This window comes from Sylvia atricapilla, chromosome 1, assembly GCF_009819655.1.
Source record: "Sylvia atricapilla isolate bSylAtr1 chromosome 1, bSylAtr1.pri, whole genome shotgun sequence".
Classification (NCBI taxonomy): Eukaryota; Metazoa; Chordata; class Aves; order Passeriformes; family Sylviidae; genus Sylvia; species Sylvia atricapilla.
The window spans coordinates 81,943,993-81,966,795 of record NC_089140.1 but is presented as its reverse complement, the minus strand read 5'-3'; the positions used below and the strand labels follow the sequence as shown (position 1 = coordinate 81,966,795).

At 39.8% G+C, this 22,803-nt stretch overlaps 1 protein-coding gene across 1 annotated transcript in view; it reads left to right on the top strand.

Annotated features, from left to right (window-relative positions):
* The first annotated feature begins 21,948 nt into the window (after positions 1-21,948).
* ADCY2 (adenylate cyclase 2) overlaps positions 21,949-22,803 on the top strand; it is a 204,169-nt gene continuing 203,314 nt past the window's right edge. The window contains 1 exon segment of the mRNA XM_066326668.1: positions 21,949-22,320. Within this exon segment, the coding sequence (XP_066182765.1) occupies positions 22,093-22,320 (228 nt within the window). The 5' untranslated portion in view covers positions 21,949-22,092.

The window sequence follows — 22,803 nt, the reverse complement described above, 5'->3', positions numbered from 1 at the left end:
GGGCCAGAGATCTGAAAGAAACCTTAGATAATAGTACAGGAAGAAGTCCAGAGAGCTCATATTATTCATTCCCCTATGCATGCTTAATATCATTGCTATGAGTAATTCTGAGAAATTAAGTGAAAGAGCTCACCTGAGTAAATAAAATTATATATATCTATAGGTTTGAGAAAACATTTTGAAGCATTAAGCAGCATTTTTAAATTTTTCTTAAATAGGTTAAGTTTCTGATTTAGGGAACTCTGAAGTGGGCAGCCATTTAAAAGAAAGAAGTTCCACATATTAATCAGTAAAAATAATAACAGGAAATAAAATTTAAAAAAAACACCAAAAAACAAACTGTGTCAAGCAGTGGTTTTGTGCATTTAAATGGCAAGCATTAAGACAATGATGAGTGCAAACAAATTAATAGCAGACCATTTTTTAGGGTAAGATTTATCTGCCTGGAAATTTTCAAATACTTCTCAATTCCTCAGCTGGATAATTATTCTCATGTTTATTGCTGGATCTAGCTCTTATGGCAAAGTCAGCTCCAAACCAAGTGAGAATTGCCATTATGGATTGCTTTGATGTTATTCTTTCATCTAATAGCTCCACATTTGAGCTATCATTAACACAAGTGTATGCAAAAAGCTATTATATTTTAGAATGCTTTCAGCTGTCAGTAAGACATTTGCCTTACTCAAATGCTTAAAATAGAATAGATATTCATACATAGTATTTCTATTCTATAGCATGTTTAATAGTTCTTCTCTTATTCTGGTCAACAATAATCTACAAAAGAAAGTCTAAGTGCAGTAAATTTTTGTGACACTTTCTTAGGGGTCTGGTAAATCATGTGTCAATTTGTACAAAGTCAGTGTGGCACTGGATTTGCAGCACTCTAAGTTGCCTTAACATTTGAGAAAAACGTATGACAAATAATCAAAGTAATCCAATTAACACTCCTATACCTCCAAAATTCTAAGTTCTTATGGTGACATTGACCATCACACAAAGATACTACTTCTTATTTAGGATAACAGGAGACTGCTCAGAAACAGCATTTTTGTGTACATTTAAGTTAGGATTTCCAGGATTTTCTTGATGTACAGATTTCTTACCTCTTTCAAACAACAAAAAACCATTTACCAGTCATTTAATTTCAACTTTGAAATTTAAGATCTTTTTTCTTCTATGAGGGTATAATCTCTCTCTCTTCTGTCCATCAATTGATCCTTAACTGACTCAATGAGTAATTCTTGAAACTTTTTGGATGTCTTGCAGTTGTCCAGTTGTTTTTCTAGCCTGCTTTGTATGCAAGAACAATCTTGGCTTGTCGCATATATCCAAATACTTTTATTTCTACATATATATATAATCTTCTAGAAGCAAACATACAAGAGTTCAAGCAAAAGGGAAATTGTAGTACATGAATCACATTCAGTCAAAAGTCAAACAATTCACAGATTCACAGAAGTTACCAATTAGAAAAAAAACCCCATACCTTACCCCTTGCATGTAAAGCATTCCGCCCATTTAGAAGTCCTTAGTCATATAGCTCATACAAATGAAAAAAAAAAATCTGTGAAAGTCATTCCTCAGCAAAAGAATTACTCAAAAATCTGTATTATTTATATCCAACTTAAGCAATAGTATGAGAAATTAATTTTAAGCATTGGATAGTCTTCAATCACGACAGTCATGAACCAGCCATGACCATTTAAATACAATATATTTTATTTTACTTTCTCTGTATCCAAAGGAAGAAGATAACATTGGCTTATTGTGACAAAATACACCTCCAGGAAGATATAATGCCATCATATAGTTAGATGTAAGTAGGTGAAAAACTTACCATGGGTGAGGAAGAATTAATCAACAAGCACATATTAATTTTTATGAAGAAAATATTAAATTTGTCCAATGGCCAAATTGTAAACAGCTGGACTTACTGGAGTAATTCAGAAATTAATAAATATTTTAGGTGGTAGAAGGACACAGTTATCTCTCAGTCGAAGTTTTCTTTGCAGTGAAATGATATAGCTGATATTATTAATACATTTAATGGCCTACCTTTTACCTTAAAGAAACTAAGCAGATTGTCTACACCATTTAACTTGACAAAAGACACAAAGTCTTTGGAATTTTTCCTGTATTTACTATTTTATAATGATGCGTTCCCTAATATTTTTAGATTTTAATTTCTGAAAATGTTGGTACAATACAGTTCAATACAGTTCTTCTTTGCCTTTTTTTTTTTTTTTTTTTACCCAATTCAGAAATTAAATCTATCAGTTTGGGTTCCCATAGGGGTTTTAGCCATTGCCATATTCATCTGTGCAATGCCAGAGTCCCAGGGCATGTGCTGCCAGAGTGGGATTTCCAGCCTCCAAGTAGGTTTCCTGAATGACATTTAAGAGCTTGCTGCTGATGTCACAGAACGTTGCAAACTGACTTGGAAATGGCAAACTTGCTGGCATAAAATGAGGACAGGTTGAGGGAATGGGGCTCATTCAGCCTGAAGAAGAGAGAGATTTGGAGGAACCTAACAGCAGTCTGATGATTTCCATGAGAAAGATTAGCTTCCATGAGGAAGCTGCTCATAGGGATGAGATGATGATACACATGAAGACATGTTCAGACCACAGGTCACCCCTGAGGACAACTGAGCAGTGGATCTGATTACATAAAAAAAGCTGTGTGCTGTTTCCAGCCTCGGACACTTGCAAGACCAGACAGGGCAAAATACTCAGTAACATAGTCTGACCTCACAGCACACCCTGTTAATGGTCAGCAGCTTTGACCCTGCAGGACATGACCTCCTGAGGTCCTCTCCAACCTGAATTATCCTGTTATCCTATGATCACTTTTATTTCAAGCTTGTACAAGAGAAACAGCTTGAATATTTAGTGATCTATTTGCTGTCTGTAATTTAAAGGTTAATATGTTTTTAACAAGCAATTAAGGAAAGGAAAAAAAAAACCAGTTTCCATCATAGATAGACGTTATAATGTAGATACAACACTGATAGATGCTCTGTATAACTTGTTACTTGCAAATGAATTTGCCAGATAGCAGGAAGGCTGAGTTTAAGCTTTGTCTGCATTAATCATGAGATCTTGGCTTCTTAAATCCTCAGAAAACTGAGCAAAACAACAGAAGGATCAAAACATGGACTTGCAGGTGTTAGAATGCAGTTTGTTCAGAGATCTGTTTAGCAAAAATTCCATAGAAATTTGGTCTAAACGGCTAAGGAACCCAATACAGCTGATATTTCTTCAAAAGTGTCCTCCTCAAAAAACACATCATTCTCTGCACATGCAGAAGGTCAAGAGGAACATAGACCCTCTGACTGAGCTCAATGATCAGAAGGAACTCCACGACAGGCAGAGATGTGCACAGACTACTCAGCAGGAATAAAAAGGAATAAAAAGTTGTTACCTAAACAAGCAGTGCTGGAGTTAGGGAAGCCAAAGCACAGCTGTAGTTGAAATGAAAAACACATGGAAAGAATAGGAATGATAACTTCTGTATGTCCATTAATGTACAGGGGAATACAAAGGGTCAAGGAACCCAATGCCTTTTAACTGTCTCAGTTTTCACCAACAATGTCTGCTATCAGGCTTCCTGGCAGAGTCTCTGGGAATATAGCATTATCCATTGTTCAGAAAGTAGTTAAGAAGTAATCAAGTCAATTTTGCACATGCAAATCCCCAGCATTAGATGGATTTCACTTGAGGCTGCTAAGGGAGCTGAACACAGTCATTGCAAGGGCATACTTTATCATCCTTGGAAGGTCATGGCAAATAAAGGAGGTTCCTTATGAACAGAACAAACCAAATATTACACCCATCTTTAGGAAGATCAGGAAGGCAAACCCAAATAGTAACAAACCTTCAGTCTAACATCAATCCACAGAACTGCAAACAAACCCTCCTGGAAGCCCTAGCCAGCCAAATGCATCACAGGAGGGTGATAGGGAAACGTCAGCACAGATTTAGCAAGAGGAAATCCTGCCCATCTGTAATAATGCCAGACTCAGTGAGAAAGGAATAGCAAGTACAGGACATTTACCTTAACTTTTGATACAGCATCACACAGTATTCTTGTAGTCCATTTGGAAGGATAAGGACCAGAAAAGATCAATACACTAGACAAGACTGCTATTAAGAGGGTGCTCAATGAGTGAGACAGGTAAGTTGAGAGGAAGCTCATGATGTTCAACAAATACAGATTTATGTATCTGTATTTGTACTCCGCACTTTTCTGTGGAGTAACTGTACAGCAATTCAGGCTGGGCACCAACTGGCTAGAAAGCAGCCTTGCAGGAAAGGAGTGAGAAATCCTGGCATACAAGAAGGTTGTAAAATGTTTCTTTCAAGTGTCCCTACAGCAAGGATGGGCAAAAACATAGCAGAAGTGTAGCCAGCAGGTCAAGGGTGGTGATACTTCCTTCGTGGGCTATTCACACCTGGACTTCTTGTGGGCTTCCCAGCGCAAGAAGGACACTGCTACCCGTGTTTGAGTCCAGTGGAGAGACATCAAAATGTTCATGGGACAGCGGCACATGGTGTGTGAGAGGGCGCTGAGGAGAACTGATTTCTTTGACTCTCAAGGGAAGGTGAAGTGTGAGGAGGGATCTTATTGTTTTGAACTACCCAATAAGCACATGTAGAAAAAGATGTGGCAGGTTATTTTTAGAGATAGATGAGAGTAGGACAAGCAGCAAAACTTGCATCTTCAAAATGTTAGCATACCAGAGCGAGCCCAGTGGAGCTGATTAGGTCTGAAATGCATGCGGGAGAATGAGACAACAGGTTTTTCTTAGCCTTAGGATGAGAAGTCAGGAGAGTTTCCTACTTCTCTTTTAAAGTTCTTAATAGAATAGCATGGAGAAAATGGAGCCAGGCTCCTTTCAAAAATGCAGAATGAATAGCACAGGGGTAATAGATCTAAGTTGTGCACAAAAGAGTCTGATTAGATTCAAAGAAAGCAATTTCATGTGAAAACTGTTAAGCCCTTGAAGAAATTGCCCAGAGAAATTGTGAAATCTCCATCCATTCACCTGCACCAGGCTCCAGGGAAACTCTAGTTGGGTGTGGTTCCTTTGACCAGGAACCTGTTTGGATTAGATGACCACTGAAGCTGCTTCTAGATTAGGTTTATAGATTCTATGGGGTTTTTTTTTTTCATTATTTTAGTGAAAGTTTGTTTGTATCATATGTTTTTATTATTATATCATAATGTCCTCATTTTATAAAAGAGAACATTAAGATGACAATATAAACATTTTCTGTATTTAGAAAGCAGAATTATACAGTCTCCCAAAGCTTGTTTGGCTTAATTTAAATAAATATAAGGCTTATCTTTGCTATCCATGTAACACAGAACACTTGTGTTGTTCGGCTGTATAATAAAAATAGCTTCTAAATGAATTAATCTTAATTGTGCTTTTCATAGTACATTTGCAGAGCATTTGTTTAGATATTACAGCTGTATGTGCTCCACTCATGGATGGCAGCATTCTGCTCAGAGGCTGTATGACCCTTCTGTTGTCATATCCAGGATTCTGAAGGATGGAGACATCAGTAAAGGAAATATATCTATAAAATATGCATACACACAGACACATTTACATACACATACAGAATTTGCCATATCCTTTACACAGTCCAAAAATAAGCCCGCCAAGCAGCCTTTTAGACAACCCCTCTTTTCAGAACTCCTTCAGCTATACCAAAGACTAAACGTAATTCTGCCTCTAGGGACACCTTTGCACAACCCGCAGATGCTTTCCCAAGACTGCCACGTGCCCAGGGGCAGGGTAAGGCTCACAAGGTTATGTGTAACAGCACCACCTGGTGAAATATATTAGAAGTTTACATAACACAGAAAATATCAGTAGACAGGCCAGTAGTCTGTGCAGATCAAGACTACGTTGAACCAAGCTTTTTCCAAAACAGTGTTTCTATTTATCACATATCTCAGAGTTGCTTTGAAGATTCCAGGTATTAGAACCAACCATGTAATACAGAACTTGCAATTACCTGAATTTCACGGTCACATCATTGCAGCAGTCATCATAGGACTGAAAGAGAAGATTCAGGAGGTCATTTAGCCCATCCCATGGTCCAGAACAAGATCACTTACCATTGTTCACATCCTGTCAGCTGCTCTCTAACTTGTTCCAGTGATGTAAGGATCTTTCTAGCCAAAAAAAACCCCAAACCAAAACTCCTACAGAGTTGCTAAAATCTTCCTCATTAAATCTACAATCCATTACTTCTCTCCCTGTTCATCACATGAACCAACTATTCCCTCACTTTTGAGAGGTTTTTCATTCTCTTTCAGCATTTTCCAGTCTTTTATTCAATCTGCTTTCTGCTTCTGAAGAGAGTGCTCTAGCTCTTGCCCTCCCAGTGCTGAATGGGGCACCAACAACCTTCAGATTTTCCTTTTTGTATGTCTGTGCTAGGCCAGATGTTTGTTGTTTTCTGTGTGAAGTGGATTCCTCCCACCTATAGGCAGCAGCATGTGTTTCATCAGCACAGCAGGATTCTTGTAGCTCTGATACCTTTTTGTATCATATCCCAGCAGCTCAAGTTTCATTCTCACTTCAGATATAACCTGAGTCCTCTTCCTGCTTGATCTCAGTTGCAGATTCAATAAACTCTTCTCTTCTCTCATCCCCAGGCTACATATGAAAATAAGAATTAGACTCACAACAGACTTGCACTGGATCTTTCTAGATTACCCCAATCATTCAGATACTGAGTTAGAAATAGCTGCTCCCTCAGTGGAGACTTTCTGAACATTAGCAATTCTGTAATCACTCTATAATAATTTAATATGTGGATTTTTTTTCCCCCTGGTTTGCATCTGAGAATACCATCTGGGATGCATTTAAAAACTTATTCAACTATTTTTTTTCTCTGAAGTCTGTTACCCGGTCATGGACAGAAATCAGATATCATCGACCAGTGCCTAGGATGAAATTACATCAGGTCTAGGTGAATTGAAAGCATCTTTCCACCAAGAAAAGATGCTTTCTATTACAAAATGGACTCCTAATTTTTTCCTCAATTATCTTTACTTTGATAGGTATCTGATTGCAACTGGCTGAAAAAAATTATGCCTAATCATTGGGCCTCTCCACAGGGCCTGTCATAGCATTCCCTCATATTCAGTAGGACTTTGGCTTTGATTTTACAACTCAAGTAATTAAATGAATAATTTTTCATTACAGGTTTTACTGTTACACTTCCTATGCATAATTTCATGCCACATTTTTTTACTCTTCATTTTTCTATGCATCTTTCTAAACTGGTCCAGATTTTTCTTCTGTGGTTTTATTTTTATCCAGAGGGAAAGTGCATTTTTTATGAAATCATTTCAGTTGATCCTTACAAAAAATGTAGTGCACCTTTTTTTGGTTTGGTTTGGTTGGTGGTTTTTTTTTTTTTTTTTTTTTTTTTTTTTTTTTTTTTTTTTTTTTTTTTTTTCCAGTGACATAAACTGTATTGATCCCAGGAATAATTAAATTTGCTTCCTTTTCCTAGAAGTGCCTTCTCAGACGCTGGGAAGATGAATATTTACATTACCTACATGTAATATGTAATTCTCAACACTTCTGGGTCTACCTTTGTTACACAATGAATTTATGCTTTCTGCCAACAATGTTACAACAAAGCATTGAAGTTGCAGGGTTTACTCTTCTACAGCCCAGTAGACTGCATAGCACTTGATCTATAATTCATTCACACTGCTGTGGATTTTGATATCAACTGTATTTTTTTTCTTCAACTATATTTTTTTTTCATACTTTGTATAATTTTGTTGCATGTTTCTTTCTTATGTAGCCATTCAGCACTAGCCTACAACTTCACTTTTGCCATTACAAGTTAGAAACCCATTCACATAATAAATCTTGCTCACTTTTTTTCCCAGAATAAAAGCTTCAAGCATAAGATATTTATCTTCTAAAATGTAAGCTATTCTTCCCATATTATGCTAATCTACAATTTTACTTACACATGGCATGTTTTCTAGATCAGGCAAATCTACAGAGCAAACACACTAAGGAAGAATATATGTTCCATGCATAGGCTTGTTATACTAGATAAGGTATTCCACATTGTTTTATAGCATGTTATGATTTCCTGGGGATACAAATAAATACCTGGAGGGTTGTTAAAGCTTTCAGCCTTTGCTCTGGCATTTTCTGCACTTGATTTTTCATCTTTGTGATTGCATTAATGCTATTGTCTTGCTTATAATAACAGTAACAATGTTATGATAATCATATCCCCCTGTTTAAGCAAAGCGAAACAATATTTTAAGTAATAAAAAAAAAAAGTGAAGCAGTTATTTATAGATGAGCAATGAAGAAAAAGCTACCTCTGGAAAATATGGCATGGAATATATCATATTGGGAATGCCCTTTTTACCAGGAGAATATATTTATCTAAATGGCATTTCAGTCAGGATAAATATTTGTTTTGAGTTAAACTTTCTGGTTTCAATCCTCACATCTCCTGAGAATTCAAAATAAGTTTTATTCTCATGCTGAAGACTTAATGTACCTCATTTTTAATTTGTGTCCATGCAAAGCCAGGATTTGGAGTTGAAATTCAAAGGATCTGAAGACCTTCAGACTCAACCCTACAAGACGTGGTTGCTCCCTTCCCATGTCTGATTTCCTCTGGCAGTGAGGAGGCTGCTGTGTTACAGGAAGACACTTAGTCCTCATCCATTGGCACTGTACCAGATGTATCATTCATTTAGTCTTTCTCACAGCTTCTCTGCTACTGATGCCTCACCCTAGTTTGCAACATCAGAAAGCACGCAGTGTTAATGAAAACACATTTTCAGGCTCACTTAGTTGCTCCTTAGGCTAATAGGTATTTAGCACATTTTCTGTTACAATCATAGCTAAAGGATAAAGTGTAATTAATATCATCAGTATGTTCTGGGGAGGGGGTGGTGAGTTGGTGCAAATCCTCTATGATCTGTCATAGCTAAATTTTTTAAGTCACAGATGCTTTTCTTAAAACATGTCTTTAACTCAAAATGTGTCCTTATCAGAGAGGGAGAGTGAGGAGTGTCAGAATGTTATCAAGGACTGTTTATACCACTCACTGTGTTTCTGGCTTAAAAAATGGTGATGTCTTTTCTCCTAGAAATTTCATGCCGTTTAATTTAATCTTTTTAATGACTTTTGACATAAACAGAAGAAAATATTTAATTACCTCTTCCACTTTAGGTTCTGAGATTCTCTACTTTATATGGCATTTGCATCCCACCGATGTACTTTTTCTGAAATTCTTTCTCTACTTGTTATCCCACCTTTTAAAAACTTCTCAGACTATGTCCTTGACACTGGAAATTCATCTTTTCACTCTGTAATGAATTGCTGTGATCACCAAGAGCATATTCTCAGATATTCAATATTTTGCAGTAATTCAAAAGAACAAAGGTGTTTGCCAAGGAACACTCTAGGAGTTTATAAATTGAGTGTTACTTAATATAGATGTGACATAAGTCCATTTGTAGTGTTCCTGCAGAAGGCTTTTTAATTTTTTTTTTTGGAAATCAGTATGGCTGAAAGAAAACATAAAGCCACAAGGATGTGACTTTTCTTTTGATCAGAGGAGTTCTATAATTCACACTCGTAGGAATGCGGAATCCCTGAAAAAATTTATATCCCAGAAATTATTTGTATCAAGGCGTTTGGTGCCTTTGAGGACTGAGACTTATTTCAATGGGATTTATCAGTATTTACACAGACTCAGGAATTGGCCCAACAATAATAGAAGAATGAAGTTATCTTTAAATTACGGTTTCTTGTAGTAATTGTGTAATTTAAATGGTTTCACCTCTAACTAGTTCTTCATATTTAAAAGCTGCTGGCACAATGCTAAGACTAATATTTTTTGTGCTTTTTTATCATTGTTGTGGATGTCCGTCTTTTTTAGAGAAGAAAGACTGTTCCTGTTGTGATGTAACTGTGCTTGTGCTATTCCTGTACAGGAATCTGGGGGGAGAAGGAGGAAAGGAATATCTGACCTAAAATTTTCTTGGACAATATAGTCCCATCTTCACTGGCCAGAACTCATCTGCAAAGGCAGCCATTTTTTAAATTCTGGATGCGCTTTGCTTCGCTAAATAAAGATTGTGTTGTTTTGGTTCATCAGTTAATTAACAGATACTTCTCTAAGAAAAGTAAAAGAGGGAAAGGATACGGCTTAGCAGCTCACTTTTGTGTGATGTTTATGTATTACTGAGTTTAACTCTTGTTTTTGTACAGCTGGAGCCTTGGATGAGAGTTGAGTGGGTGAGAATTTAAATTGCAGCCCTTGATCTGTTTGTAGAAAAGATATCTGTTTTCTATTACCAGTCTTAATGACTATCCTCTACGATTTCTGAAACACTCCAGAAACTCCAATTATAATAGCAGGAGCATTACAATGCATGCAGATTGCTGCTCTCTAAGATGAGAAAACTTCAGAATGGCTCTAGGAGAACAGTTTAAGTACATCATTGAGGTAATTTTTTGCAAAGCCTCTTCTCAATACAAGTCCTAGTCCTTGGAGTGAGATCCAAGGAGTTCCATCCCAGGAACCTGTCCCCAGCACTGGCCAGTGGTACCTGCTTACTACTGTGCACTGAAGTTCATGATGAGTAATAAGAAGCCGCAACTCATATGGAGATCCATGACTGGACTGTACTGCTGGTCTGATGCTGTAAGAGTCTAATGAAATAAAGCAACCTCTTATTCTTAGTCCAGTTACAAGCACTTATATTCCACATTTCTTAGTTCTACTACAGATCATTAGTAATATAATAAAATCAAAGTATTTTCTCTTTAGGCGCTCATCCTTCCCATGGATTGTTGTAGGAAGTTGTCAGTGACCTGAGTTCTAGCTAAGAGGAAAACAGTGTTGAAGGCTCATTCCTTGGGTCCGCTCAGAGTTATTTTTTCATGTTTTCCAACTTCACTGGGGCTAGTCATACCATGGTTCTTAGATTTCGTGCATTGTACTGTGATGATACCTTCAGAAGCAGAAGAACTACATAGCTGAACAAAGCTACGCAACAATTAAGCTAAAACAAACTGAACAACACCATATATAAAATGAGATTAAAACTACAGGACATGCAGCAGACACGTGGAAGCTGGACAGTTTGGCTGCTGCAGCTACAACAATCTGGTTAACAGTCATCTGATCAGAGGGCAAAAGAAACTTTTTGTATATTTTTTTGTAGCTATGTTCAAAACCAACTTAAAGCAGTAAACCAGGTGGACTATAATAATGCAGCAGGAAGGCGTACAAAAATTGGAAAAAAATGTGTAGTAGTGTCTCCTTTGACTCCCCTTTCAGACTTCGGTAACTTTTGGCTGTGAAAGACTGGTTGCTCAGGAACTTTATGAAGTGGAAGTTGTTTCTGAGCCTAATGGCCAACATCAGACTTCCTCCATCAGCACAGATCTCTCTCAAGCTGCTACTTGAACGCTTGCAAATATTTAGCAGTCACAGCATCCTGCAACGAAGAGTTCTACACTTTGTTTATGCACAGTATAAGGAAATATCTCATTTAATTCAGGATAATTCTTCCAATCTATATTTAATATCAAAACTGTTGATTCAGACATGAAAACTGATGTAGATAAAACACATGGCCCTGAATGGTCATTCTCTTCTCCCTACTAAACCCCATTAGTGTAAAATAAATTGAGTTTAAGATCAAATAGGGCCTGTGAAAGAATAATATGTTTAGGTCTTGGTTTCTGTTCTACTGTATCCCCAGTCTTTCTCTATAACTGAGATCATTAGCCTTATTGTAAAAAAATCAGGTGCAAGTCATTTTTTCCAACCAGAGTTGTGAATTTGATAATAAAAGGGACACATGCATGACTGCTTCAGGGAGAATGGTAGGAAAGCAGCTCCCAAGCTTAATTAGGCATCCATAGGTGACAAAACTAGTGCTGACCTGCCTAAACCTCATAATATATAACTGTGACTTTTCATAACCAAAATAATTGTTCAGCTTTTATAATTTTAATTTTTTCCCAAACAGTCAATGACTAGAACATATTTTATTTTAAAAGATGAGCTTTTCACAGATCCAGAAAACTCCTGTATTTCTCTTTTGTTTAAAACATAAAACTACAATAGCAAACCCAGGATTTCTTAGCCTATGAGATAGTATAATACGAAAGGATTTTTATTATTTCTCTTTTCTTTTTCTTTTTTTTTTAATTGACCAAATTGTCATTTTCTGTTCCTTTGGATATTTTCAGATTTTCAGACCAATGCAAGCAGTTTATGAATTAGATAAGAGTGCATGAGGTTTTTTTTTTTTTCTTGCTCGAAGTATATCAGCATAGCAATTACAACATTTAATGCTTTGCTCGTGGGAATTCTGATCGTCTTTTGTGATTTCTACTTACATGTAAACTTACTCTTACAAATTCCACTCTTTTCTAAATGTCTCAGCTGCATAGGTAATGGCCGATTTTTCTTTCATTTTTTCGTTGTTGGTGGTGTTTTTTAAAATAAACTTCCTTCGCTATGAAGAACCTATTTTATAACTGAATAGTTTCTGTAACTGTATTATTTTACCCTAATTTTATTCATTATTACTTTGCCTTCTAATTCATATCCTTTTCTTTATATGTTGATAACTTTCCAAAATACTCCTACACCATTGTCACTGTTGCCTTAGATTATTTTCTACTGAGTTGTTTAAGCATTCTCTTGTATTTCTTCATCAGTTTATTGCCCTCTTTTGAATTTCCCACTCTGCAGGAGACTGATGCTGGACTTTGGACAAATGTTCCAAGCCATCTGTCAAACCTAAGGCCACAAAATCAATTAAGCAATTGAAGGATTTGTCCAGAAAAGATGGAGACAGATGCCTAATGCTGCTCAGTGAAAGGACAAGAGGTAATTGGGGGCAACATGCAAAAAAAAAATACTGCTTAGGAAAAGCTTTTTTAGTGTAAGGATGATCAAACACTGGAACAGGTTGCTCAAGGGTGTTGATTAATCTGCATTCTTGGAGGTACCCAAAACTCAACTGGACACACTCCTGAGAAAACTGCTCTAGATGACCCTCTCCAGAGCAGGGTGGGTCAGGCTAGGCAATCCTGGGAGGTCTCTTTTGTGACCTCCACAGCTGCGCTGCCTCAATTGTGAATTTTCTTTCAGCCCTAAGGAGTGAGAAAACTCTGTGGAATGGATAGGTCTCTGGTACTTTTTGGGATCAAGATCTCAAAAAATGGAAACATTTACACTAAGACTCTTAGTGATAAGATGGTGCTCAAAAATCTAAGAAAATGCTTTATCAGCTATTTACAAGCTTCCCTTCCAAATACACATTGTGGATTTGCAGATATGTATCCACCAGCTGGTTTGAAGAAAAATTCTAAAGTTGGAATATTTTGTTGATTGATATGAATACCTATTCTCCAAAGCTACAAGAGAAGCATTCCCAACATGAGGTAGGTTCCATCAGCAAGGCAAAGGGCTGGACTGGGTTTGCCAATGACATTTACTCTACAGCTCCCCACTCTTTAGTGCTAAATAGGGTTAGGCTGTGCTGCCAACCCACAATCTCTATTTAAGGTGTGATGCCGTGCCAGGACCTGACTCAGCCCACACACCCAAAGCCTCCCTTCAGAAAATCTCTCCAACCTCCAGCACCCTGGTCTATCCCTCCTTCGGTATCAGGGGATTTCAGGGCCAGAGTGACCCTTACGCTCAGCAGCAGCTCAGTCTCCCCTTCCTCACTCCAGAAATAACACTTTCTCCAAAATCCTGGGATCAATTACTCTTGGCAGAACTCTGCAGACTTGGGTCCTGGAACGTTACCAATTCTTACAACTTTCTGCTGTCAGCTGGGTGCTCTTATCAAATATGCAGCTGAAACCATTACCTCACACAGCTTTACACGATTCTGTAAGCCATCTGTGGTTAACATGTTTTTGCTAAGGTCACTAAGTGGCAGAATAGAGGTCTGAAAGCAAGCAATGCCAGCTCCATCTCTGAAGGGAGCATACAGCATTTATCTATCAGAACATGCTGAAGCTGTGAAGGAGAGGAAGAAATGCAGGACCTCTGCAGGAGTGAGAAGGAGTATAGCCCTGGCAAGTGGAAAAATTATGGATAAAATTTACCTGAGGTCCAAATCTGGAGTGATGTTAAACTCTCCTGTAGTTTTGGGCTTAAGTCTAGTCCAATTTAAATATTAACTTGTTGATAACATTTCCTACAGATCTTTTCGCAGTCTAAGCAAAACTTTGGCCATTAAATAAATAATACCACAATAATTACAAAAACATGAGCTGAGATTGTCTTTCTTGGAGCCAAGAAGACTATAAAATTAAAAGCAGGAAATTTTTCATCTAGGGAAAATACTTGCAAAAACCTATTTCACTAATTAATTCCAAGCTTTCAAAAAGTCTCACAGAAATCCCAGAATTAACACGTATAAACTTTTGTTTGCTTTTAAGTATTTTCAGAACTCAATTCATATATTGAATTTTGCAGGATTGTGACATTTTTTTGCACTGCCATTTGCAGCTTCTGTTGGGAGGAAGCTTCCTTTAACATAACTATGACAGCTACTGAGGGAGAAATGGAAGCAATACAGAGATTTTGCAAAAATGTTTTTTTAGATATACATGAATATGGTTTTCTTAGATATGAATTTACCTATGCGCATTTCTCTATTTCAGCTGCTCATTTTATATTTAGATTTATGTGTTTCTATTCTGTAGTATGAGTTAACCTGATTAACCTGAATCGGTTAGTATGTGCCTTGTACCTGATTTAATTATTGGAATAATTTTGAAGCATTGCACACTTATAAATTTGTTTTAGGTGCATTTTTTTTTTTTTTTTACTTTCAGTGGATTGTGCAGATGGAGTAAAGATCATAATAAAATGTCTAGAACTGAAATAATTTTACTATATATATGCCTTCCTTATTGAAGGAAGAATATGTAGACTGTGTTGTGTGATTCAGTGGGCTTTTAATCAACGGTGTTGCCCTTTAATCAGGAAATCAACATTTCTATTAATCAATTAAATTCAGTGGAACACCACTGACCCCAATGGAACACCACTGACTTTGTTGAATGACAACAAAGAATAATCCATGCTAATAACCAGTCTTTGAGAATGGAAAAAAAAAAATAGCTGCATCATTATTCAGTAGAAGGTGCAAGAAACCCATCTTGACATAATATGCCTTCTGTATTTTTTTAATCTCTGCACCTATTGCCTTGCGCTGATAGTAATTGTGAAACAGCAGCATCAATATTCCTTGTAATTTATGTTATTATTGACAATTATCAATTTTATTTTGACAAGCATATAAAACCACATCAGTTTTGTTACCCTGAAATTCTTGCTTTAGAAGTCTCTTGTGACAGAGTTCTGTTCTGACACATTTACTACCACAGGGAAATAACATATGCCACTTACTAATTTTGCATTTCATTCCTTTAATTTTCAGTCTAACCTTTCTCTTAAAAAAATAAAGAAAACAAAAATTGCAGGTAGTCTTTTCTAAAATAATATTATGTGCATTAGTATTGTTCCTCCTATGTTTTGTTTGTGTAAATAACAGTCCTATACATTTGCTAAATAGAAGAAACTATTTCTTGTTTTTGATTAACTGTTCTCTGAAGAATCTGTCTCTAATTCTGCAATGCTTTTTATGAGGTGGGTTAAGTAGGGTAATAGAACTCAAGATAAAGCTCTATAGTTGATCAGCATAGAGGTATTACTGTAGGTTCTAAATTATTTATTATCTTATTCTTTATGCATTTGAAAGCTTTAAAAGTGTCCTAACTGTAGTTATATATTGAACAGGTCTTTCCTGAGCTCCCTATGGTACCTGTCTCTAGTTTGTCCAGTCAATTTGCAGTTTTATAAAACCACCTGAGCAGTTCCAAATTTCCAGAGTTCTATTGCTTTCCTCCCACCTTCCTTAGATCTCCCACCTGAAAGCAGGTTATCTGGAAGAGTAGGTGGTTTCCTAAGTAATACCACTAAGTGCAAACTGTCCAAATATGAAAGATGAGGAAGTGTATTATTGAAGCCTAATGCCATGAAACAGAAAAAGTATAATATTATATAGAATTTGGAAACTAAGTCATATTAAAACAGTGAGTGTAAAGAGTAGCATGATAAAAATAATAAAGGCCAAGGTTTAAGCAGAAAGAAAACTGAAACACTTCTCGATAATTTTTTGTTTGTCACATGCTTTTTGAAAGAAGGAGACTTTGGAAATAGTTGGCCCACCATTCAGCTAATAACAGATGGTCCAAAACCTTTAAAAATCTGATCTATTTTTGCTTCAATCTTTAATAAAAAGGTTATCTATGATTAGATGACCAAAGTAGTCACCATCTGTGAGGAAATAGTGCAAAAAGAGAGGTTACTGAGGTACTTTCAGATCATCTGAATCTCAAGTAGTTCCTTCAATAACCTCAGAACTTTTTTGTAAACACTCTTAAAAGTTTGTGGAGGCTAAGAGAGGCCCAAATTTGGATACTATCTTCAAAAATGGCAAGGGAGAAAAAATACACAAGGAATTATAGAACAGTCAGACTGTTATTAGGACCTTAAATAACAATGTTAAACACCTCAGAGAAGTCGATATCTAAAACAAAAGTGAATTTCACCAGGTGTGTGAATTCCAGTATATTTCTGGAGGAAATTGTGTCCTCATGTTTTGAAGAGCAACAGTAACACATAGCTGCAGTCATAAGGTTTGAAAGAGCAAGCCCCGTTAAATGAACTCAGTAAAATGAATCCAGAAAAATTCAGTAAAAAATAGCAGTCTTCAGTCTTAAACAAAAACCAAAGCTTTGCATCCTTAGTGGGCGAGACAATGTTGTTAAGACCCTGGTCACATCAGATGTATTCACGCACTGAGCTTATGGCCCTCCAGAGCAGCCCTAAGCAAGTCTGGCTGACCTGGGTTTGGCCATGCTGCCACATCCAAGCTCTGGAAGTGCCACTGAAGCACTGGCTACCTGAAATCTTACTGGTAGGACAACTTGACCTGCAATCTCAGCTCAGCATGAGGTGCCCTGGTGGAGCACCAGGCTATGCAACGTCAAGGCTGCAGCTCTTAAGAGGGAAACCTGACCACCAGTGGACTTGCAGGCAGTGTTTTGCTCAGGCCAGTTGCTGTGGCTCTTTTGTGTGCCTGCTATCTTGCAGGACTGTGGGATTCAGCACCTTTCCCTGCAATTTATTTCCCATGGCTCAGGTTGCCTTACTGCTGAATAGAGTAGCTGAGCAAAGGATCTGTCCCTGATGAGAGCTAGTCTGTATCCTTGACCAGAGCACTCACGTAGAAGAAAACAGAGAAGTGAAAGTGAAGGAAAGAGGTGATGGAGATTAAGCTAGAGTGGCAAAGAGAGTAATGTAGGAAACAAGAGGTTTTCCTGTATGTCCTGTTCCTATTCATCTCTTTCCCTAAGACTTATCACAGATCCCTTGACACTGGAAATCAGCTGCGATAACACAGGATCACAGAACAGCTGAGGCTGGAAGGGACCAAGTTCTCTAATCTGCTACTGCAACGTGTAATGCCTCTGGCTCATGGTTGCTTTGACAAGCAGCTGTGGACCTCAATCTTTTGTTCTATGTTGTTTTGCTTCTCCAGAGAGGTAAAACAGATGCCTAGACACCAGCTGGCTAAGGAACAAATTCTTTCATGTTGGAGTCCCAAGGGTACACAGGAGATAGTTTCTGACAATCTTAAGTGCTAGCTTTGCTTTTGTTTCCCATTTAGAGAAATAAGGTAGAATACATGAAGAGGTTTTTTTTTTCTGAAAGTCCTCTGCTTTTCAACCACAAATTACAGAATTCACTGTACTTTCCTTTTCCCTGAGGTATAGCAAACTTTCAGGTTGAGCCAAGTAAGGCTGTTTATTTTCAGCTACCTAGGGTAATTGGTCTCTAAAAACATATGGCATTTCAACTTTGGCAATGACATAATTGTCATTCAACTGCAATAATGTTCACTTAATTAAATGCATCCTGTGGGGAGAAAAAAAAGTGTTAATATGTTAAATAAAAAGTAGAGCATTCAAATTAGAAGTTCAAATTCAGATTTGGGTACTGCACAGTTTCAATTACCTTGTCCATATATAGAATGTTGCAGTCATTATTTACATGACAGTGTGGGTGTTTTTTTTTTTTTTTTTTTTTTTTTTTTTTTTTTTTTTTTTTTTTCCCCACTGGACCACTGCCTCTATCTAGAGATCTGCTCTAAGAACTGATAAGAGTTTTAGACATTTCTAGCTGAAGTTTGAAGGATGAATTGAAAGATGCAGGTTTCTAGACTGGAGAGAGAAAGTAGAGCGGGGGAGTCCATCAGCTGGTCAAGAAAACACATGAATCTAGTGGAAACTTAGAATATCATAGAATTGTAGAATCAGAACTGTAGAATGTGCTGAGATAGACACCAGCCTGATGTGACCCCACTGACTGTAACTCTTTGTGCCTGATCTGTGAACCAGTTCCTCACCCATCATGTAACATGATGATCCAGCTGTATGCTGAATGTTTTGTCCAGAAGAATACTGTGAGACAAGACACATCAGAGCTTTGCTGTGATATTTGCTCATCTCCTTCATGAGGTATCAAAAACTTTGCTAAAGTCCAAAAAGATTACATATAATGGCATTTCTAGATTTAAAAGGTGGGTTACCTTGTTGTAAATGGAAATCAGGTTTCACAAGCAGGATTTAAGCTGTGCTGGCTGTGACAGATTACTGCATTGTCCTGTAGGTGCTTCTCAATACACTCCAGAATAACATGTTTCATGATTTTACTGGGCACTGATGTAAGAGGCCTGTAGTTTCTGGGGTCCTCCTTCTCACCCTTCTTGAAAATCAGGAATTCACTAGCTTCTAGTCAGATGGGACCTCTCTGGACTCCCAAGACTGCTCAAAAACCTAGAGAGGTTTTGGGATGACACCAGCTAACTCATTGAGGATTCTTGGATGAATCCCATCAGGCCCTCCCTATAGATTTTTAGGGATCCAGATGGAACAGCAGATTCCACACAATTTCAGGGCTAACTGGGAGTTGACCATTTGCTCAGTCATGGTCCTCCAGCTCATGGCACTGAGATCCCCTTGTTCCATCATCCATGCTGAAGACTGAGGCAAAGAATGCATTAAACACTTCTGCCTTCTCCATGTCCTTATTTGGGGGGGTGACCATCCTCATCCTCTAATGGGCCGATGTTATTTCTTCTCTGCCTACTGCCACTAATATATTAAAAAAAACAAAAAAACAACAAACTTTTTTTTATTTCCCCCTACACTTTTGACCAATTTCTACTCTGGCTGAGCTTTAGCCACACCAATTTTCTCCCTACAGTGGCAAGCAGCAACCCAGTATTCTTCCCATGTCACCTGACCTTGCTTCCAGTGGCCATACACCTTCCTTTTTCATCTTACTTCTGAGAAAAGATCCCTGATCAGCCAAGCTGGCTTCTGCCTCACCCATTTGACTTGCAACATCTAGGAATTGCCTGCTCTTGTGCCCTTTGGAGGGGATGTTTATAAAAGATCATTTTGCTTCCTCTTGTTACTATGATACTTTCTCTTGCTCTGCTGTTGAAACACCTTATGTCTGGTGTTTCAGAAGAGAGTTATGCTTATCCCATTGTTTTGGAAAGGCATGAGATACCCCTGGGCAACCTTTGGGTTAATTAGATTTTTGCTGTGCAATTATAATTTTATTTCCTGAGAAATTGCATGAGAGTAATATAATGAGGAATTAGCTGTTACAGGCATAAGATCTTACTGAAATAACAAACAAATGACATGATCATCATGGTAAACTCTTTGGAATGGCCCTTCCTGTTGAGGTTCAGGAAGGTGGAAAGCAGTGGAAAGCTATTAAAGCAGAAATCAGCTGGGGGAAGAAGACAAGAATGTCTACAATCTGTATTAATATACTATCTAAGTTTCAAATGCTTTTGTGAGGATTGTTGTTGTACACGTGGAACAGAGAACATTCTTCATTTTGCCTGTTCAGATATTTTGCATTTTTGTGAGTACTTACAGGATTATGGAATTAATCTTGAATTTTAAAGAAGTGTGTATGTGACACTGGTCTTTCCACCTTTGAGAGACCAAAACAAGATGCCTTCAAATACCAAATTCTGAGATCTGCTTTTCAAAGAGGTTTTATGTTGTAATTCTGGTTTGGCTCTTGATTTTTTTTTAAACTCCCTGTGCTTATCTCAATATATATGTGTGTGACAGTGAGGGTGGCCAATTCCATAATTTTTGAAGTGACTGCAAGTAAAGCCTTTTCATGTTGCAAAAATTCTCACACCCACCTCTACTAACTCCTTCCCAGCAATTAATTCTGCCAGAATGTTCTCCCCACATAGATTTGTGTTCATCCTTCAATCTTATCACTGCTGCTTTTGAGAGTTTTTCACCCTCTCTTTCCCAAAACAGTGGGTGCGGTTGTAACTTTCCACTTCTCCCTCATGTGTTCCTCCTGCCCCAGAAAGCACTTCAAGGGAAGGAAGAGTGAAAAACAGGCAGCTTGTCTTCCATCCATCCAGCCAGCTGAGAGGAACAGCGGGCAGGAAAGCTCAAGTCCCATCCCTTTTAAAAACTTGAGGAATCTAAGAGGTGGAAATATATGGACAGAGCATTGGAGCTGTATGTGCTATTGGTTTCTCTGCATCGTTACACTCATGGAGGACCCATGCCTTCTTTTTCTGGACAGAAAAATCAATGGCACAGAATTTAGGTGTTAAATATAAATCAGTTCACAGTCCAAATAGTTTTGGTCTATATCATCCTAGTTACCAGTCTTCTCTTCCACCTGATTAATGGTCAGCCCCTCTATTCTATGTCTCTAATTTATGACAATTTATGATCACTTATGTTAGCTCCAGTTTTTCACTTTTTGTAGTAGCACAGAAATCCCAAATCCCTCCTGCTTCTAACATTACTCCAGTCACCAGGAGACACCCTTGGGACATTCAGGCCCATTACCATCTGTGTTGCTCTGGTCTCTTCCTCTCCTGGGAGTGCTTTGGCAGCCTCTGTGAGGTTTAAGGATGTGACAAAGCAACAACAGAGGCTGGAGGGTAGATCAGAGAGGGCAGAGACAGACTCAACCTGTGGGGAGGGACATTCAGGGAAGCAATGGGCTAGGGATGCAGCACTGCCTGTAAATGCTGTGCATGACAGATACGTAACTTTATTGGGTTAGATGTCCAACATCTTTCCTGTCCCTGCTTTGACAGGAATTAACCAAATCCTACGGAACATGGTAGGAAATGGGGGAAATGTATGTTATGCTTCTTCCTAACTTGAATGCTCGTTTCGACTAAAGTCGAGGTATGATTTCTAAAAAGGGGATTCATCCTCCAGAAAAGGTACCCAGTGAAACAGTCCTGCAAGAGCCCTCCGCCCGCGGGAGTAATTTCAAAGCCATCCCCCAATACTGTCTCTCTCCGGCGCCGGGAGGTGCTGCCACACACCCGGGGGAGGCAGGGGCACCCGCGGGCGCCGGGCAGGGCCGGGGGCGGGCCGGGAGCGCACACGCCGCGCTCTCCGCCCCACGGCCGCCGTCGGGAGCGGCACCTGCGGCGGCACCGCGCCCCTGCGGGCGGCGAGGGCTCCCGGCCCCAGGCAGGCGGAGGCCGGGGCAGGTGGCCGGGGGCATCTCCCGGCGCTGGTGCGGAGGGCCGAGAGGCGGGGGCGGCTTTCGAGGTCGCCCGCGAAGGCACCTCCCGCCGCCGCCGCCCCGGGGCGCTTACTCTGGGCGGGCGCCCGCTGCCCTCCCCGGCGAGGAGGAGCGCGGCTGCCGCCCCCGCCTCCGGGGGAGCCGGGCAAGGCTTGTGCGTGCGGGGTGGCGCCTTCCGGAGGCGCACCAAGCCCCGGGCGGGCTGCGCGGCGGCCGCGGCATCCCGGCGCACCGTGCCCATGCCGCCGCCGCGGCTCCTCCTCTCCGCCTCCCGCGCGGGAGCGCGCCCCGCTCCACTCCCCGGCTGCCTCCTGCAGCAGCGGCGCCTCTGAGGGAGTTGCGCGGGCTCTGCCCGATGTGGCAAGAAGCGATGATGATGAGGAGGAGACGCCGCTACCTGCTGGAGCGGGCAGAGCAGGCGGGCGGCGGCTGCGGGGCGAGCGGCGAACAGTCCCGCTCCCGGGACTGGCTCTACGAGTCCTACTACTGCATGAGCCAGCAGCACCCGCTCATCGTCTTCCTGCTCCTCATCGTGATGGGCGCCTGCCTAGCTCTGCTCGCCGTCTTCTTCGCCTCCGGGCTGGTAAGAGACGCTCCCCCGGTCCGGGACCCGCGCCTTTCCCGGGTTCCCGGGCATCCCCTCTCCCGCCGCCCCGCTGGCATCGCCGCGCCCGGCGCTCGCAGCCGAGCCGATCCGGACGGGGCGGGACGGGACGGGGCGGCCGAGAGCCGGTGCTGCAGCTCCTGCGGCGGAAAGTTGGTGGCGGGAGGCGCCGAGGTGGCGGCGGGGGCCGGGGAACCCCCGCCCGAACTTTGCTGCCCGATATTTAGAGGCGACGCTGGAGCAGCGGCCGCGCGGCTGATGGAGCGAAAACTGAGTCAACAAGCGCATCGAGTTTAATTCACTTAATTTCTTGGCTCCGCTCTCTTCCAACTGGCGGCTTGGCCGTGGTGGCCTTTGTAGTGGCAGGGTTTGAATCGCCGCACAAAAATGCGGTCGGTACCTGTATCTGAAGTAATATTTTTACTGCAAGTAAGGAGGGGCCGTGGCCCTCCTTGTGCTAGC